Source organism: Oryzias melastigma, linkage group LG20, assembly GCF_002922805.2.
Source record: "Oryzias melastigma strain HK-1 linkage group LG20, ASM292280v2, whole genome shotgun sequence".
Classification (NCBI taxonomy): Eukaryota; Metazoa; Chordata; class Actinopteri; order Beloniformes; family Adrianichthyidae; genus Oryzias; species Oryzias melastigma.
The window spans coordinates 9,178,031-9,202,275 of record NC_050531.1 but is presented as its reverse complement, the minus strand read 5'-3'; the positions used below and the strand labels follow the sequence as shown (position 1 = coordinate 9,202,275).

Genomic DNA, 24,245 nt, shown 5'->3' with positions numbered 1-24,245 from the left:
GGGGGGGGGGGTATGAGCTTATCTATGTATATGTGTATATGCATGCATGTATCTAAGACTAAAATATCACATGTAAAGTTGATATCAATTTATAGTTTAAGCAATAGTTTGTCCTAAAAGCAAAAATGATGTTAGAACAGGAAAAGTTGAAACAAGAGACTCCCTTACTTTTGTGGGAGCCAAAAAATGAGTTTGAGTTTCCTTCCATTTTCAAGTTCAGGAACCTTTTCATTGTGGAACTTGTGGATGGCAAGTTGGAGACAAGGAAACATAGACAGTGTGTTTTACTGAATGTGAGGCTTCTATTATGGGTATCATCAATAAAACTCAACAATGACAATAAACAAGAGGATTCACTCATTTACACCAATGGTCAAAGGAAATAGAAAGTCAGACTGTAAAGATTCAGACTAACAGTTGCGCGCTTTCTATAAGTTGAGGGATTGTGTTAGAAAAGATGAAGCCCACTCTGTATGTACTATCTGTCTGTATGCTTCAAATTAGGATTCATATATCATGTTCATGTTCAAGAGCAGTAGTTGCTCTGTTGTGCCCTGAAACAATCAATATTCTATTACTTGAACCCCATGAAATAATCTTGTTTTTTTAGAAAGTTACCCTATTAACATTGTTCCGGATGTGGCCGTATTTGGTTTTGTTCTGTGTATTTCTGTCAGAGTGGGACCTCTGTGTGTTTGTGGTCTCACACAACTCATGATTTTCAATACAGGCTCCATATTTTGGAAGCACGACTCAAGAAAGATATTTGCTGTGAAGGAAGAAGACCCCCTACTGTTACAAGCAAGCAAAAATAGCAGACTGAGATACCAACACTGGATCAGAACCTATTATATATAACTTTTTTTAAACTCTAAATTAAAAAGAGGAAACAAACACCTTCCATAGGATAATTTAGAAAATTGGTGGTCCATGGAAGAATTGTAACATACTGGAAAATGGCTGAAGTGGTTTCAGATCAACCTAAAAAAAGATTTTTAAGACATTTAGGTTGTGGGACTTTAGTTAAAAATGCCTTAATCCTAATTAAACCCTTCTGACAATGTTTTTTTTTAAATAAAAAAAAATTGTCGTGTGAGATTGCTCTCAAAAGCCCTCAATTTAAGAGAGAAGATCAGCGCAAAAGCGTGATTCCGTAGGACCAAATATGGGCAGTCCTGACAGTTTGGTTCTTTAGAACACATGGCATCAAACTCTTCCAAAGTAAAATGATTCTCTGTAGCTGTTTTGCAATAAACGATTTACTCTTGTATGGATGTTTTTGTGACCCATTATTATGACTGGCTCTGAACCATAACAAATAATAGAGAAATGAAACTGGTTTTAGCATGCAAAGTACTTTATTGTGATTAAGAGATTTACCTTTCCAAAAAGGTTCCATAAACATAACTGGATAAAATAATTAAGGGCAAAAATGAGTAAAACAGCCAGACAACAAAACACAGAGCAAAGAAAACAAAACAATTTGATTTGTTTTTGCTAAAAAGCACACATTTTATTTGTATTTGTAGTCTTTGTTTGCTTTGTTCCGCAGTGTGTTCATATTTGTATAATTTTGACTAGATATTTTTTTATAGAAGTCAGAATCTTTTTTTTGTGTGTGTTAGTTTGGACCTTGGTAGTTTTACTCAAATTTCAGGACACAGGGCTTCATTTATTTTCCTTTTATTTTTGCTGTCCAGATTTCATTACCCCCCCCGGACATGGTGGTTTACCCCCCAGGGGATGTAGCAATAAGAATATCAGATTATCTTCCAGAGAATATATTTGAGCCCAGTTTTCTTTATAACCACGCCAAGTTTCTTTCAGGTTTGTTCTCGTTTTTTCCTGTTCCAGTCGTCCAATCAGAGAATTACATTTAAACTGAAAGTTTTTAAAAGCAATCTCAGCTGTATATATGCTCATTTCTCTGTTAGTGTTTCATTACAAAGCTACAGCGATGGACACGTGTGGAGGACTCAGCGAGGCTAAAGACGCTGATGACAGCATCCAGAAGATTTGTGATAAAGTAAGTAGAAACACAGGAAATGACTTAAAAACCAAAACTACAAGTAACGCTGCCTTTTCTGTTTGTGAAAATGATTGATTACGCTTTGTTTCAGACCAAAGCTTGCGCAGAGAAAAAGGCAGGAGTGGACTTTAGTCTTTTTACTGCGATAATCTACAAAACCCAGAATGTGCCTGGAATGAATTACTTTATAAAGGTAAGAAATGCTGTTTGTAATAAAAAGGATAAACAAGTTACTTTTTTATAAACTCATTTGCACTTCTCAGTGTGGACTGGTGTGAAAAACTCATACTAAGAGATAATGTAAAAGTTTGCAACAAAATGGATAATTCAGAAACCAAATTAGATTTGATCTGTATTAAAACATACAAATAATGTATAACTTGCTCTTTTTTTAGGTCCATGTTGGAGGGGATGTGTACACTCACATTCGGGTTCATCAAAATCTCCCCTGTGAAGGTGGAGAACTCGAGCTGAACAACATTCAATACCCCAGAACCTTGAGTGACCCCATTGAGTACTTCTAAAGAAACCAACCCATCAAAGCATCAATGGCTGCAACCTTTGAAGTCCTTTGACCCATTAAAATGTTCTACAGTATCTACCATGTAATCATCTAAGCCCCTCAGACTGTTGATTGTTCAGGGCACGACTTCTGTACAAGATAAAATAAAAGCAGATTTGTTTTGATTCTGTGTTTTTTCTCAATATTTTTTTATTTTGATGAGACTCCATGTTTTAGTGTTATGGATTTTAATGTGTCAGGTTCTAAACTAATGCAGAATCTGAATTCTTCCCTTACACTCTGGCTTCTCCCTATGTCTCCAATTGTACGGATATTTTGAAGAGCAGAGGTGTTGGTTTTGCTACAACACATTCTCCGGTCCCACTGACTTTCACTGCCATATCACTGCTGGAGCACGGAAGGAATTTCCTCTCCGTTAGCAATGGACTGTCAGTACAACGGCCGAGATGTGGCAGCGCAATAGACGCGCAAATTCGACCACAATTACACGTGGAAAGAATTTTTGAACTGCACAAAAATTGAGACCGCGGGTGACTGCATGTGGTACTAGTGGTACAGCCGTGCAATGGCCGTGGAACAGCAGTTTCAGTGCAAGATTGGGCCGTGGAGCAAACGCCGGCACATGTGCTTGGACGCCGAAATTCAGTGTTCGTGCATTACTGTAGTACGGCCGTTTCCCCTTCCAGTCTGCGTTTGTACCACTGCTTACAGCGTCTGAGTGTGGGAGGACGCGCTTACACATGATTAAGCAGTGCTCTGGCAGTGGAGTGGACTCTGGTGTCTGTATCACTGCTATTCCACAAACATGCATAAAGTTAGCGCGTCTAAGCACGTGTGGCAGATTTTTGAAAACTTTTACCACTGACACGGCCGTCAAATCCTGTGGGACCGGGCCTTCATTACCGACTCGTCACATATTGACGCGTGGCTAAGAGACCCTCCGCGTCATGACTTAAAGTTTTGAGGGTACCATTAGAGCTGGCTGATCCAATTAGATTACAGCACCAGACGTGCAAGGGTCCTGGAACCGGACGCGCAGCAGAAATGGGGCCCGACCCGCAGCAATGTGTAAAAAATGGGATGAGCTGGCTGATCCAATTGAATAAAGGCTCCCAACTGGGTTGGCTACCGGGAGGTGGAGCGCGGCAATATACACGGTACCGGATGCAGCACCGGACACGTAGCAAGATCGTGACCCGCAGCGGGTCGGTCATCTTTTGACGCACTGGATGATTTAGTCAAGGCTCCCCATCTCCAGGTTGCCTAACGGGACGCGGAGCCCTCCGGTATTCCCGAGGCGGCACCAGACAGTCCCCGATCCGGACACCCGGACCCTTGATTTAATTGGACCCTGATTCGAACACACACTCTGATATATATGAAAGCTTTTTAGTTAAGGGGTGAGTAACTGAAGATGAGTGTATACCTTAATGATTATTTATTGAACATTTTTTTTTTTTTTTTTTAAAACAAGCTAAGAATCCACAGTATAGTGGTTGATCTACTACTAAGATTTAACAATCAAAATCAGGGCATATTTCAGATTTTTTTTGTTCAGATTGTCCTTTGTTCAGGCCTTGCTTTAAAATGTTGTTTATAGTTTTGTAAAATTGTATTCTATGCTTAAAAGTTTTGATATAAAGTTTAGGATCCGATTGAAGTTTTTATAATCTCTGCAAATAATTGCTAAGTAAGGTCACTATTTGTAAGCTTATATACTTTTCTGACAGACAAAACTATAGGAAAATAAAATACACGTAAATTTGATTTTATTTTAAACTCAAATAAAAAAAAAAATGACTGAATTTGATTTTCTTTATTTTTACGTCTAAGCTACAAAATGATCAAGTTACAAACCTGAACTGCATATTAAATTATCAAATTTATTTACAACTGAGAATTAAAAATTAGTTTGAGCTTTGGGTGAAAAAAAACTGGTTTTCACTTGTCACAGACACATATTCAAAGTTTAGAAAAAATAAAATAAAAGTCTGCACAGAATAAAATACAGCAAGTGAGTAAATTTGTCAAGTCATGTTTTAATAAATGTACCTACATAACTGCACAATGCTTTAACTCCCAATACACGAAAAAGATTGAACAATGGACTGAGGTGTTTTAGGGCCACTAGAGGGCGCTGTCATTCTTTAAAATGTAGAGCAGTTCAATCTCATCAAATTGATCATCCATAAAAGCAATTAGCTATATTTTCTGCTTGTAGAGGGTAAAGTATGTTTGTTTGCATTTTTTTACTATCTGAAGTCAAACAAGATATGTAAGCTGGGTTAGTTATGCTATAATGCTTCTAGTTTTGCTTGCTTTGTTAAACTTTGTTGAAAAGTTCTGTAAAAATAAAGCTGGCGTTCATACTATACTGAAGTCTTTAGTGGTCACTTATCACACAGGGTCAATGTTGGAATCTACAACTTCTATGAACTGGTGTTGAGTTAGAGATATACATCCTCCCCATCTGTCATCTTGGATCAACTCAATGAATCTTTTAAAACTGTACTGGTTTTAATGGATGTCAATTGTTTTTCATGTCGTACTTAAGCTGTTTTCCAACATATTACAGTTTTTCAATGTATGAGAATTTTTCTAAATGATCGTTTATCTTTGATAGTTTACTTACTTTCATGGGCAAGATAAAAAAGAACAATGGCAGAATACAATCTGATCCCCAATTTTAAAAGATATTTAAAATACACCCATCCTACTGTCAATTGTATAGTTGAAATATTTGTTTGTTGGTTGTGCTTTTATTGATTATCAGTCGGGTTTTGGATTTTATGCCATGTACTATCTTCAAGTTTTCAGTTTTCTCTGAAAAAAATGAAACAAAAACTAAAATTAGCTCCTGATTGCAACATTTTTATTGTTTCAAAATAATGACCACAATTAATGGTTGATGAAACTGGACACAAAAAATACATATTCACTGAACTGAACAAAAAAGACCACATGGTGAGTGACTTTTCTGGTTGGAAAAGTTAAATATGAAGAAGCTGGATTTAGGTTCTATGCTCCACAGATCTGGAACAGACTTCCAGGAAACCTTACATCAGCTGAAACAGTCATGGTGTATTTAAATCCAGGTTAAAGTCCCACCTTTTCTCAACTGCATTTGACTAAAATTCCTTGACATCCATTATTAACGGTTCAGCTACACCTCTTCACTTGGGGTGTAGTCAGAATTGACACCTTTGATTAACCTATTGTAAACCAGAGTTCGTTATTCTCATTGTTATCCATTTGGCCCAACTGGCTCAAATTTATCTTCCAAATCCTCCTCACTTTAGAGGATCCAGGGAGCTCAGGTTAACAAAGGCAGCATTAACGTCCTTGTTGAGTTTTAGAATGTGGATACGTGTGTGTGCATGTGTAGGTGTGTTTCACAGAAAACCCGGTTAGAAACAAGTTTAAAAACAAATACTTTGATTTATTTGGGATGTCAAATGCTGAGGGTGTGACTCAAAAAAAAAAAATGAAATGAGTGTGTCATTTAGTGTGAAAACTGCTAAAAAAAATGTTTTTTTAACTTTGTGTATTCAGTACTGAAGACATAATGATTTACTATTAGTTTAAAAACACTTAGCTTTAAGCAGTATGTCCCATAGGGACACTTTGACCTCTAACAAAAGTCTCTTGATTCAAAATTTCTAATTTTTCTCAAAAGTTCAACAATCACTTCCTGTTTCTGGGTTGAATCTCTGTACCAGTGTGGATGTATCTCATAGACAGATGGATTTATCCAACCAATTGGTGGTTTATGTCTGCCTTTATTTCCACTTCTCTAACTAATTTGATCAAAGGGTCACATGGAAGCAATATGGGGAAACCCCATTTAATATCTAAATTAATATACTGCTTATACTATTTAATACCTTTTATGTACATTTAATGCATATATGTGATTTAACTCATAAAAGCAAACTAATGATAGTCTAGATATCTTTCCACCATGCAGCAGAATGACCTCCTTCATCAGGAGCCAGGAGGATTAACATCACTGATTGGACACCAAATCCAGATTGACACACATAACACAACCAGTTAGAGTATAAGCCACACCTTCATGATTATATACTATAGAGTGACTAGCACACTCCTCCACTTCTGACACATAACCGGGCGTGGAGCCAGTTGTTTACTCATTTACTGTTTGTGTGTTTGCAGACAGGGAGGGTCCCTGATGCCATATAATTAATTGTTCTGCTCGTTAGTCAGCAATGCATGCCGCTTTACAACCTTTGGGAACGGGGGATTAGCATAACGGATGAACAACCAAGAAATCTGCATTAACTGTGAGGTTCTATCATGTCAATGTGGACCAAACTCTCTGAAGAATGTTTCCAGTACCTTTCTGAATCTATCCCATCAATGACTAAGGCCGTTCTGAAGGCAAAAGGGGGTCCCACCCCTTACTAATTCGATGTATTTAATAAAGAGGTCAGTGAGTGCATCTTTTTCCGTATGACGAAATCAGTGTAGTGAAAAAAATTAAGTCTATTGTTTTCTTTACAACCACGCCAAGGTTTTTTTTTTTTTTTTTTTTTAGGTGTGTCCTTATTCTTCCAACCAGAGGGCTGCTTTTGGACCAATACTTGACCTCCTCATTTAAACTAAAAGCTATAAAAACGGCTGTCAGACGCGTTTGCTCATTATTCTGACACTGTTTCAATTCGAAGCTGCTGCCATGCCAAAATCAGGGGAACAAAGTCAGCCGAAAGGATGTGATGCCGGCATCCAGCAGCAATCAGTCCGTGAGTGAAACCTTTTATTAGAGTCACCTTGGATCAACTCAATGAAGCTTTTCAAACTGTGTCACCATTTTCCAACAAGTTACAATTTTTCTATGTTTTGGGATTTTTCTGAATTGTTGTATAGAAGTCTATAAAAAGTTAACATACTTTTATAGACAAAATAAAAACAGTAAAATGTGGACATGTGTGTGCCTGTGTTAGTGTATCTCACAATTAGCTTGTTCAGAGAACAAGATTAAAAAAATGATTATGTGACTTTTGAATGAAATATGTTACTTTAATAAGTTAAAAATCTGTTTTTGTTAAAAACCTGGACAATACTGAAGACCTGAGATGACCTACTATTTGAAAAGCAAATTTAAAGTCAAATACTTTACTTTAAACAGCATAGTGAAGCTCTGACCTCCATATTTGTTCATTTCTCTGACTGTTTCATTGTATAAAAAACACTTTTAGACGCGTTTGCTCATTATTCTGTGACTGTTTCAATACGAAGCTGCTGCCAAGCCAAAACCAGGACAACAAAGTCAGGCTCAAGGATGTGATGCCGGCATCCAGCAGCAATCAGTCCGTGAGTGAAACCTTTTATTAGAGTCACCTTGGATCAACTAATGAAGCTTTTGAACCTGTGTCACCATTTTTCAACAAGTTACAATTTTTCTGTTTGGGGATTTTTCTTAATTATAATATTAAATAAATTTTATTTATATAGCACCTTTCAAGATAAAAACTACAAAGTGCTTTACAGTAAAACACAGAATAAAACGCAAAGTAAAACCAAATATAAAAACAGGACATAAACAGAGTTAAGAAAAAGCTATTTTAAAAAGATGTGTTTTTAGCTGCTTTTTAAAGGAAAACACTGAGTCAACAGATCTGAGGCTGAGAGGTAGGGAGTTCCAGAGGGATGGAGCTACTGCTGCAAAGGCTCTAATGGTCCCAAAACAGAGCCTTGTGGCACACCAGAAGAGAGGGATGCAGAGGAGGACTTAAACTTGGAGGAAACCATAGAAAAGGATCTGCCAGTGAGGTGTGATGTGAACCAGTCTAAAGCAGATCCGGATACCCCAACCCAGTTTTTCAGCCTGTCAAGGAGGACTTGGTGGTCGACAGTGTCGTATGGAAGTCTATAAAAAGTTAACGTACTTTTATAGACAAAATGAAAAAAGTAAAATGTGGACATGTGTGTGCCTGTGTTAGTGTATCTCATAGCCTGGTCAGACAACTACTTTAAAAAAATTATTTTTTGACTCTTAAAAAAGGTTTCTTGAATGAAATATATGTTACTTTAATAAGTGAAAACTGTTTTTGTTAAAAACCTGGACAATACTGAAGACCTGAGATGACCTACTAATTGAAAAGCAAATTTAAAGACAAATACTTTACTTTAAACAGCATAGTGAAGCTCTGACCTCCATATTTGTTCATTTCTCTGACTGTTTCATTGTATAAAAACCGCCTTTAGACGCGTTTGCTCATTATTCTGTCACTGTTTCAATACGAAGCTGCTGCCAAGCCAAAACCAGGACAACAAAGTCAGGCTCAAGGATGTGATGCCGGCATCCAGCAGCAATCAGTCCGTGAGTGAAACCTTTTATTAGAGTCACCTTGGATCAACTCAATGAAGCTTTTGAACCTGTGTCACCATTTTCCAACAAGTTACATTTTTTCTATGTTTTGGGATTTTTCTAAATGGTCGTATAGAAGTCTATAAAAAGTTAACGTACTCGTATAGACAAATTAAAAACAGTAAAATGTGGACACGTGTGTGCATCTCACAAATAGCCTGGTCAGAAAACAAGTTTAAAAAAATGATTTTGTGACTTTTGAATGAAATATATGTTACTTTCATAAGTGAAAACTGTTTTTGTTAAAAACTTGGACAATACTGAAGACCTGAGATGACCTACTATTTGAAAAGCAAATTTAAAGACAAATACTTTACTTTAAACAGCATAGTGAAGCTCTGACTTCCATATTTGTTCATTTCTCTGACTGTTTCATTGTATAAAACCGCCTTTAGATGCATTTGCTCATTATTTTGTCACTGTTTCAATATGAAGCTGCTGCCAAGCCAAAACCAGGACAACAAAGTCAGGCTCAAGGATGTGATGCCGGCATCCAGCAGCAATCAGTCCGTGAGTGAAACTTTTTTATTAGAGTCACCTTGGATCAACTCAATGAAGCTTTTGAACCTGTGTCACCATTTTCCAACAAGTTACATTTTTTCTATGTTTTGGGATTTTTCTTAATTATAATAATAAATAAATTTAATTTATATAGCACCTTTCAAGATAAAAACTACAAAGTGCTTTACAGTAAAACACGGAATAAAACGCAAAGTAAAACCAAATATAAAAACAGGACATAAACAGAGTTAAGAAAAAGCTATTTTAAAAAGATGTGTTTTAGCTGCTTTTTAAAGGAAAACACTGAGTCAACAGATCTGAGGCTGAGAGGTAGGGAGTTCCAGAGGGATGGAGCTACTGCTGCAAAGGCTCGGTCACCCTTAGTTTTTAACCGTGTTCTTTTGGCAACCAGCAGGCCCTGGTCACATGATCTGAGCGACCTGCTGGGAGTGTACGGCTGCACCAGGTCTTTTATGTAGACTGGTGCTTGGTCATTTACAGCTCTGTATATTAAAACCAGGATTTTGAACTGCACTCTGTAGCAGACAGGGAGCCAGTGCAGCTGGATCAGCAGTGGGGTGACGTGTGAGTACTTAGAAGTTTTGGTTAAATGCCTTGCAGCAGCATTCTGGACAACCTGAAGACATTCTAAAGATTTTTTACTGAGGCATGTGAAGATGGAGTTGCAATAATCAAGACGAGAAGAAATAAAAGTGTGAATGAGCATCTCCATCTCAGAACGTGACACAACTGGACTCAGTTTAGCAATGTTTTTCAGATGATATAAACAAGAACGAACAAGTGTACTGACGTGAGAGTCAAGAGTTAAAACTGGGTCTAGGGTTACACCGAGGTTTCTAACAGATGACCTGACAAAAGAGGCGAGTGGACCGAGCCACTGGACTATCTTGGGGTGTTATTTGTCAGGAGCACAGACGAGGACCTCAGTTTTGGTTTCATTCAGTTGGAGAAAGTTGTCATTCATCCAACTTTTGACAGAATCCAGACAATTGTGTAAAATCTGTATTTTAAAAACATCCTGTGGTTTAAAAGATACATAAAGCTGAATGTCGTCAGCATAAAAATGATAAGAAATGTCATTAAAAGAGCTTATAATATGATATAAAGGCAACACATATAAAATGAACAGTAATGGTCCCAAAACAGAGCCTTGTGGCACACCAGAAGAGAGGGATGCAGAGGAGGACTTAAACTTGGAGGAAACCATAGAAAAGGATCTGCCAGTGAGGTGTGATGTGAACCAGTCTACAGCAAATCCGGATACCCCAACCCAGTTTTTCAGCCTGTCAAGGAGGACTTGGTGGTCGACAGTGTCGTATGGAAGTCTATATAAAATTAACGTACTTTTTTAGACAAAATGAAAAAAGTAAAATGTGGACATGTGTGTGCCTGTGTTAGTGTATCTCATAGCCTGGTCAGACAACTACTTTAAAAAAAATATTTTTTGACTCTTAAAAAAGGTATCTTGAATAAAATATATGTTACTTTAATAAGTGAAAACTGTTTTTGTTAAAAACCTGGACAATACTGAAGACCTGAGATGACCTACTATTTGAAAAGCAAATTTAAAGACAAATACTTTACTTTAAACAGCATAGTGAAGCTCTGACCTCCATATTTGTTCATTTCTCTGACTGTTTCATTGTATTAAACGGCTGTCAGACGTGTTTGCTCATTATTCTGTCACTGTTTCAATACGAAGCTGCTGCCAAGCCAAAACCAGGACAACAAAGTCAGGCTCAAGGATGTAATGCCGGCATCCAGGAGCAATTAGTCGGTGAGTGAAACTTTTTTTAGTAGCGTCACCTTGGATCAACTCAATGAAGCTTTTGAACCTGTGTCACCATTTTCCAACAAGTTACAATTTTTCTATGTTTGGGGATTTTTCTAAATTGTCATATGGAAGTTTATAAAAAGTTAACGTTCTTTTATAGACAAAATAAAAAAAGGAAAATTTGGGCATTTGTGTATCTCACAAATAGCCTGGTCAGAAAACAAGTTTAAACAAATGATTTTGTGACTTTTGAATGAAATATATGTTACTTTAATAAGTTTTTGTTAAAAACCTGGACAATACTGAAGACCTGAGATGACCTACTATTTGAAAAGCAAATTTCAAGACAAATTCTTTACTTTAAACAGCATAGTGAAGCTTCAACCTCCATATTTGTTCATTTCTCTGACTGTTTTATTACAAAGTTGGTCCCATGCCAATAGTAGGAGGACCCGGTCAGGCTAAAGAAGCTGATGCCAGCATCCAGCAGATCTGCAATAAAGTAAGAAGAGATTCAGAAAATGACTTGAAAAGCAAAACTACAAGTAACACTTTGTTCATCGTTCATGAAAATATTTCTCTGATCACACTTTGTTTCAGATAAAAGCTTGCGCGGAGAAAAAGGCAGGAGCAAACTTTTCTGTTTTCAATGCGATAACCTACAAAACGCAGGTTGTGGCTGGAACCAATTACTTTATAAAGGTAAGAATTGATATTTGTAACAAAAATGATTAACAAATTATTTCTTTGTTATACTGGCTTAATTGCCCGGTATGAAAAACTCATACTAAGAGATAATGTAAACGGTTTCACCAAACTAAAATGCTCTTTTGTATAGGTCCATGTGGGAGGAGATGAGTACGCTCACGTTCGGGTTCTAAAAAATCTTCCCTCTAATGGTGGGGAACTCCAGCTGACCGGCATTCAACACCCCAAAATTCTCAGGGACCCCATTGAGTTCTTCTAAAGAGACCCACATCCATCAAAGCATCTGCAGCCTCTTACCTGTCAATGTCCTGTAATATCTGCTCTGTAATCATCTGGAAAAGCTCCATAGGTTGTAGTTGATTGTTCAGGGCAAGACTGTGGTACAAAATAAAATAAAGGCAGATATGTTGTGATTCTGTTGTCTCTTTATTTTTCATGTCTGGATGCATTAAAAGTTGTTTTTAAAATGATCTGATGAAGTAAATTCTGCTGTTGATGTTATTGATTTCAAGTTTTCAGGCTCTAATTTAACTCAAATTTTCTGTGACCAAATGCAGAGAATATTTAAGGCCAAACTGTTGTTGAATTTGCAAATTTTTTAACACAGTTACTTCCAACCAAATCATTAAATCTTTTAAAAATGTTTTGGATTTTTTTAATATTATTTTTTAACAGGTGTTACATCAGTACATGGAGTAGTGGTGGATGGAAATTTCCTCCCTGAAATCCCTGATAACAAACAGGATATTAACATTTTTCCATGTTATCAATTATCTTCATACTCCTTACTAAATACTAAATATTAGCTAAATGCCAAATTAGCCTAAAAAAAACAAACAAACAAAAAAAAGATAAAATCTGCATTTTCAGTCACATGCTTTGCTGATGACACACAATGGTGATATTAACCTGTGCCACTAGGAGGAGCTGTCCAACAACAACAGGGAGGTAAATTACCTCCAGAGCATCAACATGTTTGAATTTGAAACCGTGGAAGATTTCTGTTTTTTAAGACATTTTTATAGGTTTGTAATGTAGAGAAAGGACATTTCTGCAGCCTGCATGTGGGGAGGATTGGTCAAAAACATTTAGATGAGCAGAACTGGATAAAATAAATTACTAGTTAATGTAAAAGAGTTTCAAAACAGTTGGTTAAATATCATAAATGAATCCTTTTGACCTGAAACCTTCTGGTGACCGTCTAGAACTCGGAAGCTTCCAATGGTTCCCAGAACTCTGCTCTTCCTGACGTGTCTTACATAAAAAATCAACTTCTTATCGCAGCTACTAATTCATTTGAAGTCCTGTTCAAATAGTCTTTACCCTATAACATGGTCAACTGCATTTCTCCACTAAGATAAAGACTTTTGCAATTCAAGAGTGATTGTTGCGACAACTCTCTTGCATCATTTTAATGTTCAAACTTCCATCAGAACTTTAGCTTGAGGAGCTGGTTTAAGCAGCAAGAGTTCATCGTTAGTCAACTTACTGTGGAAGAGTTTGAGGCCCGTGTTAAGAAACCAGGATTTCCCATATTTGTTCCTAGTGAATCGTTCCAATCGTTGGGTTGACTTTGCTTTGGGGTTAATTTCCTCACTTCAGTGAAGGGCTTTTAAGAGCAATCTCAGCTGTTTCTGCTCATTCTGTTACTGTTTCTCAAAGCTGCTGCCATGCCATCAGTTGGAGAACTGGGTGAGCTCAAAGACGCCGGTGATGGCGTCCGGCAGAACTGCGATCAAGTAAGTACAAATAGAGGAAATAAGAAATAGCATTGCCTGTGTTCTTCATAAAATTATTTTTGTTATACTTGGTTTTAAACAAAAGCTCTCGTGGAGCAAAATTCTTTGATTTCACTGAAAAAAAAATCTACAAGTTGTGGCTGAACTGACTTAATAAAGGTAAGAATTGATGTTGAAATAGAGAATAAATCATTTACTTCATTAAAATGACCTGCTGTGTTGAGTTTGGAAAGCTCAGTTTGTACTAATAAGAGAAAAAGCGTTCACCAAACTGAAATGGTTCTAATATTGAATTTATTTATGCTTTATTAAATAAGATGTATAACTTGCTTCTATGTTTGGGGTAAAACAAAAATGTTTTGATCAGAGAAATTGAAAATGTCAGAAAACAATCTTGGTTTCTCCACAAAGATCATTTGTGTCACCTGATCCATCTTATGTCAAAATGATTCCCATTTGTTCATCTATTCATTTTTAGTAGTTAATACTAATTCATTTGAAGTCCTATTCTATAGTGTTTTGAACACCCTATAGCAACACCGTCAACAGAACCTCTCTCACAAAATCTTGTATCAGTTTAACGTTGAAACTTCCAGCAGGACTTTAGCTTGAGGGGCTGCCTTAGGTAGTACGACTACATTGTTTATTGCATCACAGTTAGAGAGAGTCCTTTTACTGTGAAAGAGCCAGAGTTCCTCAGAAACAGACTTTGCGTCTTTCAGGAATGCACACATTTGTTTCTATGGAATCATTCCAACGCCTTGCCTCTGGGCTAATCTCATTAAACTGAGGACCTTTTAGAGCAATATCAAACATTTTTGCTAATTTTTCTGTTACTTCAGTTCTGCTTACTAAAGGAATGTTGGATGCTTGTATAATAAAAACATTCAATTACAATGACTGTTACCCTCATGTAAACTTTTGCCATCAATAAATTAAAAGCCAGTATAATTTTAGTAAGTCAAACAACAATTTAAATCAGTTACAAGTAACGGTAAATATCTGACTCTTACAGCTGTCTCTTCATAGGACAATACAAAGCTTCTGCTTCTCCCCCTGATCTTGTGTTTCTGAGCAGTTTTATACGTTCTTACTGACAATCATCAGCTGGTTTGCCTAATTATTTCAATTGCTTCCACCTGCTGTGGTGAATGCCAGTGGAGCAGACCAGCAAAACCAAACAAGTCCCCCAGTTTGCTGCAACAATCTTTGTATAAATATAAAGCACATAAAAACAGCTTATTAATGTAATAAAAAGCAAAAAACTATGTACAAAACATTAAATGAAACTAAAGCAATATAAATAGTACATTTGAAATAGCTTAATTGAGTAAAATATATCTGGATTGTTTTCCAATCATCAAAAATCAAATTAAATCAAACTTTATTTGTATAGCACTTTAAAAAAAATGAATTTCACTCAAAGTGCTTTACATAAAAATGATAACATTTTAAAAACAAAAGATAATGCCCACAAGCCCCATCCCCACCCCTCCACACACACGCACAAACACACATCGACATATTGCCACACCATGAAAGAATAAATAAATACATACTAAAAAGATATAAAGCATAAATCTAGAAATCTGGCTTTGTACTGCAGTGAGGAAACAATATTTTCGGGACCTGTCCACACCAGTGACCCCCCCCAATCAAGTTCACAGAGTACGCTTCTACAGGACCCCCCCCCAGGTCCGAGGAAAGAGCCAGACCCGGGAGATCCCACTGCAGCGACCCCGTTTACTGAGAAAGGTCAACCACTGATGTGGAGGCTCCCTCAGAGGAAGACACTGGAGTTCAAAATGTAAAAGGAGTAAAATAGATTAAAATGAATTAATAAATAGATAATAATAATAAAATAAATAAATAAAAAAACAGATATAAATAAAAAGACAAGTAATATGTGTGTAAAAAATAGACAGACATAATTCAGTAAAAATACAAAAAAAATTGATTAAGTAAAAAAAGAATTAAACTCAGAGTCGAAAATCACACCCAGGTTTCTCATGCATTGAGAAGTTTTATAGTTTATTTAGTTTAGATAAAACAAACTCTCTCTTGTCTTCAGAACCGATCACTAAAACCTCTGTTTTGTCGTGGTTGAGCTGTAAAAAGTTCTCTGCCATCCATGACTTAATGTCTAAAATACAATTTCAGAGAACGTTGACCGACTCTTCATCATCAGGAGACACGGCAATGTAAAGCTGTGTATCATCGGCGTAGCTGTGAAAACAGACGCCATGTCTCCTGATAACATCCCCAAGTGGCAGCATAGTAGTATTGACCTTACTCCTGAAGTTGTCTTCAAAACTCTCACATGTAGCTTTAGTTTTCACTATTTTTATTTTTAGTGAAGCTACAGCATCAATTGCTAACTTTAGTTTGTTGTTAAAATACTCAACCATAAAATCACATGAAGCAGGTGAAATCTGAGCAGGAGTTTGATATAAAATATTGATCAAATTTGCAGCCACATCAGGAGTTATATATCGTTTCCTCACAGTTCTCACTAGAGAACTGAAGTATACGACTGATGTAATAATTCACAACTTTAATACAGTTTTTGTGAATGTTAGCCCAGATTTTGTGGCAGAAGTACCATATCAGGAAATTAGTCAATGTAGTGAAAAATTATAAAGCATCCTACGATCTGTTTAATGTCCAAACTTCCAGTCTGGGATTTTAGCTTTAGGTGCTGACATTGTTTGGAATGAACATCATTTTATTGCATCACAGTTAGAGAGAATCGTTTTACTGTGGAAGAGTTTGAAGATAGGCTTTCTAAGAACCAGGTTTTGCTACTTTCCTCTCCGGATTGCCCATATTTGTTCCTACAATATCCTTCCAACTGTTGGGTTGTCTTGCCTTTAGGCTAATCTTCCCACTTAAATTGAGAGCGTTTGAGACCAGTCTCAGACATTTTTGCTCATTTCTCTGTTATTGCTGCTTCATCCCAAAGCTGCTGCCATGTGTGCAGAACTCAGTAAAACTCTAGACGCCAATGAGGAAATCCAGAAAATCGCTGAACAAGTAAGTAAAAATAGAGTGTATCATTTCAAAATAAGATTACAAGTTTCATGACATTTTTTGTTCATGAAATTATTTTATCACACTTGGTTTTAGGTCAAAGATGGCTTCGACAAAATGGCAGACAGATGCTTTGTTTATCTACAGTCAATACAGTACAGGTATCAGAGTGAGGATGGAACATTGTACTATATAAAGGTAAGAACTGTTATTGCAAAACAGAGAATAAACATCTACTGTGCTAAAAGTGGTTTAATTTACCTATTTATTTAATTGAATGAGTTATCTGGTTTGAAAAGCTCAGTTTATACCAAATGTATAAAAACAATTGCACTAAACTCAGATGAGATTGCTCTGTAAATACATTTTATTTAAATATGGAAACACAAAACATATTTCTTGCTTTTCTCTTTAGGTTTATGCCTTTGTTAATGAAGACGAATCCTACTACTTTCACCTGAAGATTTTCCAGAAACCTTCAGACAAACCAGGAAATCTTGAGCTGATGGCCGTTCAAGGCAACCATGACTGCAAGGACCCAATTGTGCCTTTTTAAGGAGACCATACATCCATCAAAGCATCATTGCCTGTAACCTTTACATTTATCCAGCTTTTCATTGTCTTACAATATCTGCCATGTAATTATCTGCATCGCTACTGTAGACTGTAGTTGTTCATTCAGGACAACACTTTTGTACAAGATATGTGGACAATAAAAGCAGATTTGTTCTGACTCTATCTTGTCTCTCTTTATCATTTCTGGAAGCGCATATGAGGAAAAAAAGTCAGATCTTTTTGCTGTTGTGGCTCCCCATTTAAAGCGATATGTTCTGGGGTGTCAGGGTTCGATTTAATATATTTTTGCTGTGACTTAAGAACTTAAGACAGAGTATGTGTTTTGAGGCCAAACTGTTATTGAAATTATATTTTGACATTTCAGATCAAATTGAAAAAAATCTTTGAAAAAATGTTCTGTTTTTATTACTTTTTCTATGGGGTGATTTCTTGATGTGTAGATATATAATATCTTATAAACCCTTTCTATCACATCTCAAACTATCTTGAGTGTTTTACATAATTCCGAAAAACCCTCCGTTCTATTTTGTTTCCACTAGAACAGACTGGGGCTGCACGGTGGCGCAGTGGTTAGCGCTCTCGCCTCACAGCGAGAAGGCCCCGGTTCGAATCCCGGCTGGGACCTTTCTGTGTGGAGTTTGCATGTTCTCCCCGTGCATGCGTGGGTTTTCACCGGGGACTCCGGCTTCCTCCCACCGTCCAAAAACATGCCTCATAGGTTAATTGGTGACTCTAAATTGCACCTGGGTGTGAATGTGAGAGTGGATGTGTGTGTGATTGAGGCCCTGTGACAGACTGGCGACCTGTCCAGGGTGTACCCCGCCTTCGCCCTTCAGTAGCCGGGATAGGCTCCGGCACCCCCGCGACCCCGAAAGGGACAAAGCGGTCAAGAAAATGGATGGATGGATAGAACAGACTGTTTTACATATAATCTTCTTGGGACTAATGTTAGGAAAACTGTCAGTACCAGCCAGAAAGTGAGGCCAAACAACAGAGGCAATGAAAGAAAAAATCTGGACTCTTTTCTAGGAAAACGTTTTTTTTTCAAGCACACAAAAATGAAAAACTTAAAAACATTACCTACCTTTTTCTCCATAGGTCAAATTTATATAATTGTGTTGACTGAGATTATTGTCGTTTTACTTTTCTTAATTTTTGTACTGATACAATCTGATACTGATTAGTCATTGAGTCTTGAACCTTAAACTTTGTTAGTTCATTGCTTTGTTTTTGACTATAAACATTGGTGATGAAGTTGCTGTTCTGATTACCGCCACAAGACTCTATACAGAAACACTTTTGGACAAAAAATGTTGAAACTTAATAGAAAACATTTAAAAATGTGTGAATTAGTATCAATTTCAGGTCACTTAATAATCATAAATACATTCTATAAACATATGAGATTAAGGCAGAGAGACCGAACTGAGAAGTTGAAAAGAAAACAGCAGCTGGTATTGTAAGTACTGTCCAGCAGAGGTCAGTATTGTGTCCTGTACCGTTTGTCTCATTGATGTATGAATTCATAAGCTTGCAATGTCAGTTCGTCCACTAGATGGTGCCAAAACTCACTTTGGCTACTTCAATATAAATCGACTGAGCCTGCAATTTATTAGATAAAAAAATGAGTTTAAAAAAACATTTATGAGAGATGTTCAGCTAAAATGGATGAAAGCACACATAGGACTACCATATCATGTCACCCTGAGAGAAACTTGCATATAAATTGTTCTAATGTATTGTGAAGAAACTGATGAGATACAAAAATGTGTGAAAGTCCAGAGACTCTTATCTTAAACTTAATCCAAACATTAAACATATTTGGCAGATTGTAAGATTTTTAAAGAATTTATTTGTATAATTGAGTATAAAATGTGTTTTTTGATCTAACAACCATGCACGAACTCTGTCCTTCTGTCACTTTTCCTTTAAGATGTTATTCTATCCTCCAACAGTCAGACTGCAGCTTCTCCATCGAAAAGTCTGTGTTGCTCAGCAACAGCCCCAAAACATCACATCTCTTGAGAAGATCTACAGGGAAAAAATGATCAAAATAACAGCTACAGTGTGTGCAAATCTGCTGAAGACCTACAGGAAACCTTTGACCTCCATCATTGCCAACAATTACAAAGTATTGTAATTATTTTCTGCACCATTATACAAATAAACTATTTCAAAATCACACAATGTGATTTCCACAATTCTTTTTTTTTTCTGCCTCTCACAGTTTAAGTGTATCTATGATGAACATTACAGACTTCTCTCATATTTTAAGTTGGACAACTTGCAAAATCAATGACTGCCAAATACTTTTTTGCCCCACAGTAATAAAGTTTAACTATAGTTTGAATGGCTTACAGAAAGCTTCAAGTTACTCTTAAAATTATGTTAAAAAAAAAACAGATCCAGTCACTTGAAAATAGTTCACTGTCTTTTAAAAAACTCTTTTGTACAATAGTTCTATTCAAGAAAGAACACTGAAGACTCATACAAAGATGGTAATGCAGTACAATGATCACATGACAGAGGGGAGGGGAGTTCTGGGACAGTTTAGCCGCCTGCAGCATGGACTCGCCAGCAGCTCAGGTTTCCTGTCCTGGTCAGATTTTTGGACTTTGAGCAAAATGTCTCCCAGCTTCAGTTCACCTTCGGAGGAGTATAGTGGATCCTGCACCTTTCATTGAAAACCTGGAGAAAAAAAAAACAAATTAAAGATGAGACAAAGAGATCTGAAAAAGCATTCAAACTAGAAATTTGACATTACCTTCAGACTTCTATCGTTGACAACTTCTTCAACATTCAGCTCAGACTGCATTAGCTTTAACTGGAGAAAAAAAAACACACTTATGAAACCTTTGTACAATGTATTAGACTGCTTCAAAGACGCAGGAGGAAAATTTATTAAATAATTTTCTAATATTTGTTGGTAGAATTGCTTAGAAAAAAAATATTAAAACTATAATTTTGGGGCAGAACTTTCCATTTATCCAAAATTTGACAAATAAAATAATAATAAAAAAAGAATCAAGTTCAAACATCTTGGATTTAGCTTTCACCCCCCCCCCCCCAAAAAAAAAAAAAAAAAAAAGTAAACAGACCTCAGAATTGAAAATCCATGTATGCTAAATAGGCACTTGGTTGCTATAGTTACCATAAGAAGTCTCACCTTGGTTTGCTCCTTTCGGAGCTGTTTGATTAGTCCCAGATTTTCACTTTCTTGCGCCCGTTGTTCACGCAGCTTTTCCACCACCTCAGATGTTTGAGCTATGCAGGTCTTAATGGCTTTGTCTCTGTTCAGATGAGCCTCCATCATCTGTGGATCCAGAAAAAGCACACAAATTTTAAAGGTTATCTGATTATCCGTTGACTTTTTTTGTGGTCACAGTAACTCACAGACTCATAGAGCTGCTTGCAAGTTTGCGTAGCATCTACTTTTCCTGAGAAGGACACTGTGGGCACAGTAGTGTTGAGAGCGTGGACAATTCGGTCATCTATGGTGCGCATCACCTTCAGGACTTCCTAGAAAAACAACAGTTAAAAGGTTAACTACAAATGTAAATTACTTTTTTTTTATGTTTTTTGGTGTGTGAGCTACAACACTTACACTTTGCTTAAAAGCATTTCAAAAAGGTTTACTGATAGCTCAGAATCTACAGCAAAGTTATTTTGTTAATTTAAGCCATATAGTTGCAAAAAAAGCAATTAAGACTGCAGGCTTGGGTCTCCTTTCTTAATGAAGGCATCCTGCTTTACACAAGATAAGAGCTAAAATAAATTTCTAGCCCATTACTAAGGCATCTTAACAAATGCATTAAAAAAAGATATCATTCGATTAGCACTGATGTTTTTATTCTCTAATCAAAATTAAAACAAAAATCGGCCAAAAAAATACTTGAATTTTAAAAAAAGTGTATTGTAGCTATATAATTAAAACAATAGACTTTATCAAACTTTTAAGCAGAAGTTATGACATATTTGTGTGTTTCATCCACTTGTGATACATATATAAAACTTGTGTAACTGTCTAAGTATCTTCATATGTAACTCTCCTTTTTGATTTTGTTTGTATTAAGGAGTGAGTGCATTTATTGTATGGTGGCAGGCCATTCGTTGATTTGTGTGTATGGAAGCTGATAGCTGATCTGGACATCTGTGACCAAGTTCGGTCTTTGATAATGTCTGGATCCTTGAACTTTGCAGAATGTGACCATCGAGCGATCAGCTGCCACACTTTACGTAGTAAATTACAGGCTTGTTTGTATTTCTCAAAGCAATACAGGTTGAAACTGGTGTTTTTATGTGACTAGTTGAAAGAACTAGTGAGTTTTTGGTCAAATTTACCTGAAATAACGAGAAGTCCTCACAGTTTAACGTTGCAACGGGCGCCGCCATTGTGGACTGCAAAGGTCCTTCGTCAGAGCGATGCAAGTGTTCCAATTAGTGCCTGACTAGAGTTTTAAAGTAAAATAAAATAAAAAGGTAACAGGAGAAAATATATTTTCTTTTTTGCTTACATAATACGCTCGAACAAAGGACAGAATGTCAACCATTATAATATTTAGTTTTATCCTTGTTTTTTATTTTCTTTTTTTTTCCGAAGCATGTCTTTCTCGACTCCCATCATGCTAAAACAGCCAAAATTGTTGTGGTTACATTTTTACCTGCATAAAAACTTAACAAATTCAATCAAAATTAAAGAAGTATTGAACCTTTAGTTGTGAAAAAACTTAAAGTCAAATGAGACTTTTGAGCAGGCAGAGCGGGCAGCCTTTTTCGGGCTCTGTTTGTGCTGTTTAGTTGACTTTCAGCAGCAGGCGGAGGTTGCAGTCTGCGCTGTTAGTCGCTGCTGATTTTCATGACCGCGTTGGCCTCCTGGTACTTTTAACATTTAAAAGAAAAGCATCATGAATTTCCTCAGAAATCGCCTTTCCTTCGGCAACCTCTTGGGTTTGTAACACTTTTACTTTTAAATCGTGCGTTGTTGCTAAAGCAAAACAGCTAGTTAGCATATATTCCTTTCGGTTTATTCCTACTTATTGTTAAAATTGGGGTTGATTAACTTATTTTAAAGTTTTTTGGATTAGTTTGTTTATGTTCTGGGTATAAACACCGTAAAAAGGCGTATATATATGATTGGCACTTGTTTTGTTATCTGATAAGTGTTTATGGATACTTTGACTTCCTCTGTTGACAGCTACAATTCTGTATACAATATAGTTTTATTTAAAATCAGCTCCTAAATAGTTGACACTTATTTTGATAACTGTTTTGTAACAGTTTTAGACTAAGTCTGTCTAATTAGTAAAAGTTAAAATTAATTAATTAAACATAAAAAAAGAGTCTGTAATGTTTTTTCTTTTAAAAAGAATATTAAAAGTAAATTGTGATATAGGTTTAAAAGAAAGTGAATTGAGAAGCTAATTAAAAATAATAAACATAAAAAAGACTGATTCTTTTCTGGCCTATGCTTTAAAATTAACTGCACAAGAAATAACGCTTGCTTTCCTTTTAGCAGTGATTTTCTTATGTATTATTTCATTTTTTTTTTTTTTTTTACAGACCAGAGGCGTAGAGGGATGTGCAATAAACCACAGGAGGTCAAACCAGAGTCTTCACACCCAGCCTCTGCACAAAATGGTATTTTCTACTGCTTCAAAGTACTTTATTTGTCAGAAATTTACCAAAGTTCTTCATACATTCTTCTGTGGATACACAGTGTTCTTTCTTTTGTTCAAAGTATAAATGTTTGTTTTTAGTCTCAAAGGATTGAGGGGACAGGAAATGGGGTGACCGTACAAGCATCACAAATTAGTGAGAAGGATGTGAATAAACTGGCGTGATTTTAGTTTGTTTGTGCATTAATTTTTTACTTCTTTCCAGTACAACCTCGGGCTTCATTCAGAGTCCCAGGCTACAAACCCACAGATTGGGACAAAAAGATCTTTTTGTGGTCGGGGCGCTTCAAGTCAGTCGACCAGATACCAGAGACCGTGTCGTAAGTAGAGCTTTCCTGTTTATACCAGACCTCCCTGCACACTCTTGTCTGATTGCCCCAGCATCACAAGAACAGAGCTAACTAACTGGATGAGCGGTCTTTGCAGTTTGTGGCTGGTCCTCTGAGACGGCCATAATTCAAACAGGGCATCTGTTTGAATACAGATAATTACTGTGGTTCCTGACATCAGGGTGGAGATCTCACATCTGATCTGCTGCAGTGATTTAAAAAAAAAAAAAAGATCTGCTTGTTATGCAGGGACGGTGCAGCTGTTCCGCGTGCTGCTCTTTCAGTGTAAAGCAACCAAAACAAAGCCGAAATGTGGGGCGGAATCAGGTTGACTAGATTTCTGTTAAAAATATTGACATATGACACTGAGATAAGCTAGCGTAACAGGTAATAATGCTTTTATGGAATATGCAAGTCATTGTTAACAGGGCAAAAAAAAATGAAAAAAAAATAATCTATGAAGGACATAACAGATTATTTGTTATTGTTGCTCAGAAGTAATATCCCATCTTACAATAATACTAATCAAATAACTTGCATGTCACTTTTGAATTACTTTTCTAATAGCATTTGCAAAGTTGGCATAATTTGAAGAAATAAATGTAAGAAACATTTGGAGAACAGCGAAATATTGGATAAAAGTGATTACTTGTAGTTTTTTTTAGTAAAGTGAAAACACAGGAAGCATAATTTGAGAACAAATTTTTCACCTTAAGTCAGTTAAATCCATAAAAAATGTTAAGCTTATTTGGAATTTTGGTAAAAAAAAATTAAGTCAAAATGACTTTGAGAAAGCTCAGGGTAAAAATAATTTTTAAAGTTTTCTTTCTTTATTTTCTGTTATTCCATCATTGGCTTTCTACTTTGAACAGTCACAATTTAGTGAAATTAATCATATTTAACTTAATTATTTGCATTGTTGTACTTTGAAAAAAAAAAAAAAAAGTCA

General features: G+C 36.3%; 4 protein-coding genes, 1 long non-coding RNA gene and 1 other non-coding gene across 8 annotated transcripts; 4 read left to right on the top strand and 2 right to left on the bottom strand.

The window, feature by feature from the left end:
• The first annotated feature begins 1,851 nt into the window (after positions 1–1,851).
• On the top strand, positions 1,852–3,015 carry LOC112151356 (cystatin-B). Its single transcript, XM_024280237.2, has 3 exons — positions 1,852–2,026; positions 2,121–2,222; positions 2,425–3,015. The coding sequence occupies exons 1-3, from the start codon at positions 1,916–1,918 to the stop codon at positions 2,551–2,553; spliced, it is 342 nt and encodes a 113-aa protein (XP_024136005.2). The 5' UTR covers positions 1,852–1,915; the 3' UTR covers positions 2,554–3,015.
• Positions 3,016–5,572: 2,557 nt separating this feature from the next.
• Positions 5,573–12,360, top strand: LOC112151355. 2 transcript variants are annotated; one of them, XM_024280235.2, is made up of 8 exons: positions 5,577–7,315; positions 7,812–7,886; positions 8,821–8,895; positions 9,379–9,453; positions 11,168–11,242; positions 11,665–11,741; positions 11,840–11,941; positions 12,078–12,360. In XM_024280235.2, exons 1-8 carry the CDS (start codon positions 7,249–7,251, stop codon positions 12,204–12,206), a joined length of 675 nt encoding a protein of 224 aa, XP_024136003.1. In that variant the 5' UTR covers positions 5,577–7,248; the 3' UTR covers positions 12,207–12,360. The 2 variants fall into 2 exon arrangements, with proteins under 2 accessions (XP_036073394.1, XP_024136003.1); XM_036217501.1 differs by lacking the exon at positions 9,379–9,453 and having other exon boundaries at positions 5,573–7,315.
• On the bottom strand, positions 11,628–14,906 carry LOC112151357. Of its 2 annotated transcripts, none has more exons than XR_002920109.2 (3): positions 14,700–14,906; positions 12,245–12,322; positions 11,628–11,731 (listed from the first exon to the last, which is right to left on the bottom strand). It is a non-coding gene; the product is annotated as an uncharacterized LOC112151357 (long non-coding RNA). The 2 variants fall into 2 exon arrangements; XR_004949896.1 differs by lacking the exon at positions 14,700–14,906 and adding an exon at positions 13,437–13,658.
• A 1,906-nt stretch (positions 14,907–16,812) lies between these two features.
• On the top strand, positions 16,813–17,454 carry LOC112151029. Its single transcript, XR_004949848.1, has 2 exons — positions 16,813–16,914; positions 17,132–17,454. It is a non-coding gene; the product is annotated as an uncharacterized LOC112151029 (transcript).
• Positions 17,455–19,705: 2,251 nt separating this feature from the next.
• Positions 19,706–21,784, bottom strand: ccdc58 (coiled-coil domain containing 58). Its single transcript, XM_024279537.2, has 5 exons — positions 21,634–21,784; positions 20,686–20,811; positions 20,459–20,605; positions 20,057–20,116; positions 19,706–19,980 (listed from the first exon to the last, which is right to left on the bottom strand). Exons 1-5 carry the CDS (start codon positions 21,682–21,684, stop codon positions 19,930–19,932), a joined length of 435 nt encoding a protein of 144 aa, XP_024135305.1. The 5' UTR covers positions 21,685–21,784; the 3' UTR covers positions 19,706–19,929.
• A 252-nt stretch (positions 21,785–22,036) lies between these two features.
• fam162a (family with sequence similarity 162 member A) lies at positions 22,037–23,287 on the top strand (the record flags this gene model as incomplete). The annotated part of the gene is given in 3 exon segments (XM_024279536.2): positions 22,037–22,239; positions 22,852–22,929; positions 23,173–23,287. Coding segments are annotated over 3 exon segments (236 nt in total), but the record flags the coding sequence as incomplete, so codon positions are not given.
• Between the last annotated feature and the right edge of the window lie 958 nt (positions 23,288–24,245).